This window comes from Meleagris gallopavo (genome assembly GCF_000146605.3).
Source record: "Meleagris gallopavo isolate NT-WF06-2002-E0010 breed Aviagen turkey brand Nicholas breeding stock chromosome 3 unlocalized genomic scaffold, Turkey_5.1 Chr3_random_7180001953952, whole genome shotgun sequence".
NCBI classification, from domain to species: Eukaryota; Metazoa; Chordata; class Aves; order Galliformes; family Phasianidae; genus Meleagris; species Meleagris gallopavo.
Window position 1 is genome coordinate 1 of NW_011094699.1, and position 1,563 is coordinate 1,563.

A 1,563-nucleotide genomic window follows, 5' to 3' on the forward strand; every position below is an offset into this window, starting at 1 on the left:
CCTCCGAACCCACTCCACACAGCTCCCTCTGCATTCCTGGGTGACACCCAGCAGGCCTCACACACCTAGGCACATCCAGTTGAACAGCCCCTCTTTCTACTTTCTTCCGTCTTCTCCAGAAGATGTCATGAAGTGGCTCATGGCTGCATCACCCATTAACACACAAAGGTCCAGGAAAGGACCCCAAAATCTCAACTCCACAAATTGCCCTCCTCTCTCTAAATATACTAAAACCACCTTGCATGGCCCAACGCTTGTGAAACAACACAAGACAGGCTGCCTCCTTTCTCCAGAACACAGTTTTCAAAGCAAAAGGGGAACCAACATGTTGACACAACACACCCAATGCACAAGACAACAACTAAGCTCAAGGAAAGCAAATTAAGTCGAAGGCAGGCAGGGAGCGCAACGCAGTGCAACTAGTAGTGTCTCAAGCCAAACGCACCTGGGAATCACAGAACAGCCCTCTAAGGATGCCTGGAATGGGGTCTGCACCTCACAAAGTGGCCACAAACACGACTGCATGAGTAGCACACGATGGCATCACTGAGGAGACCACATCACTCCTGCAGAGCTTTGGACAAGCCTTCCAACATCTGCCACGAGATGCGCCTTCCTCAACACTCCAGTCACACCCAAAGATGCCGACAGGGTCAAAGGATCAAATGCACAACACAAGGAAATGAAAAGGAAGTGTTGTGGGAAGACAATGACACCCCACCTCATGACTTCTCTGGGTTGGGCATGCAACTGCAGCGTTCTGCACAGTGCTGCCATGCGCAGAGGCTCTCTCCAGGCCCTCAGGCACTCACACAGCAGCATAAAAGCCGGCCCTGTGCCTCGCTCCCTCACACCACTCTCCTGTCGTCTTCTGCTCTGTGCTCTTCCAGGTGAGCTGCACCCCCAGCTGCCTTCTTTGGCCACCCCACCTGGCTTTGCTCTCCATTCCCCTCTGCCCACAAACTCTGCAGCCTTTCCACCTCTTCTGTCATGCTCCCCACAACCCCAAATCATACCTCCCTGCCGCTTGGGGACGGAACAGCATTGCTTCCCTCACCCCTCAACTCCCTCCACTCACCCAACACCCTCTCTTCCAGAGACCCTCCACCCCACAGCCATGTCCTGCTACGACCTCTGCCGCCCCTGCAGTGGGGGACCCACCCCGCTGGCTAACAGCTGCAACGAGCCCTGTGTCAGGCAGTGCCAGGACTCCCAGGTCGTCATCCAGCCCTCCACCGTGCTGGTCACCCTGCCGGGACCCATCCTCAGCTCCTTCCCCCAGAACACCGCCGTCGGATCCTCCTCATCAGCTGCCGTGGGCAGCGCCCTCAGCGCCCAGGGAGTGGCCATCTCCTCCGGCGGCTTCGGCTTCGGAGGCCTGGGCTGCTTCAACGGCGGCAGAGCCCGCTACCCCTGCTAAGGGCCTGCGCCCACACCCTCACACCAACCACCTGCACCCTGCAAGGTGCCTCACGCACTGACCTCACGTCTCTGTGTCACCTATGGCCCAAGGGATCACCAGCCATGGCTCCTCTTTTCATTGGCACAAAACAAGCAAGCAGG

General features: G+C 57.2%; 1 protein-coding gene across 1 annotated transcript; it reads left to right on the plus strand.

The window, feature by feature from the left end:
* The first annotated feature begins 25 nt into the window (after window positions 1-25).
* Window positions 26-1,506, plus strand: LOC104915432 (feather keratin 1-like). Its single transcript, XM_010726329.2, has 2 exons — window positions 26-890; window positions 1,098-1,506. The coding sequence occupies exons 1-2, from the start codon at window positions 683-685 to the stop codon at window positions 1,418-1,420; spliced, it is 531 nt and encodes a 176-aa protein (XP_010724631.2). The 5' UTR covers window positions 26-682; the 3' UTR covers window positions 1,421-1,506.
* Window positions 1,507-1,563: the final 57 nt, after the last annotated feature.

Coding starts and splice junctions, on each gene's coding strand:
- LOC104915432 (XM_010726329.2), top strand. CDS start 683: ATGAAAAGGAAGTGTTGTGGGAAGACAATGACACCCCACCTCATGACT. Junction 891..1,097: donor TCTGCTCTGTGCTCTTCCAG/GTGAGCTGCACC, acceptor CCTCTCTTCCAG/AGACCCTCCACCCCACAGCC.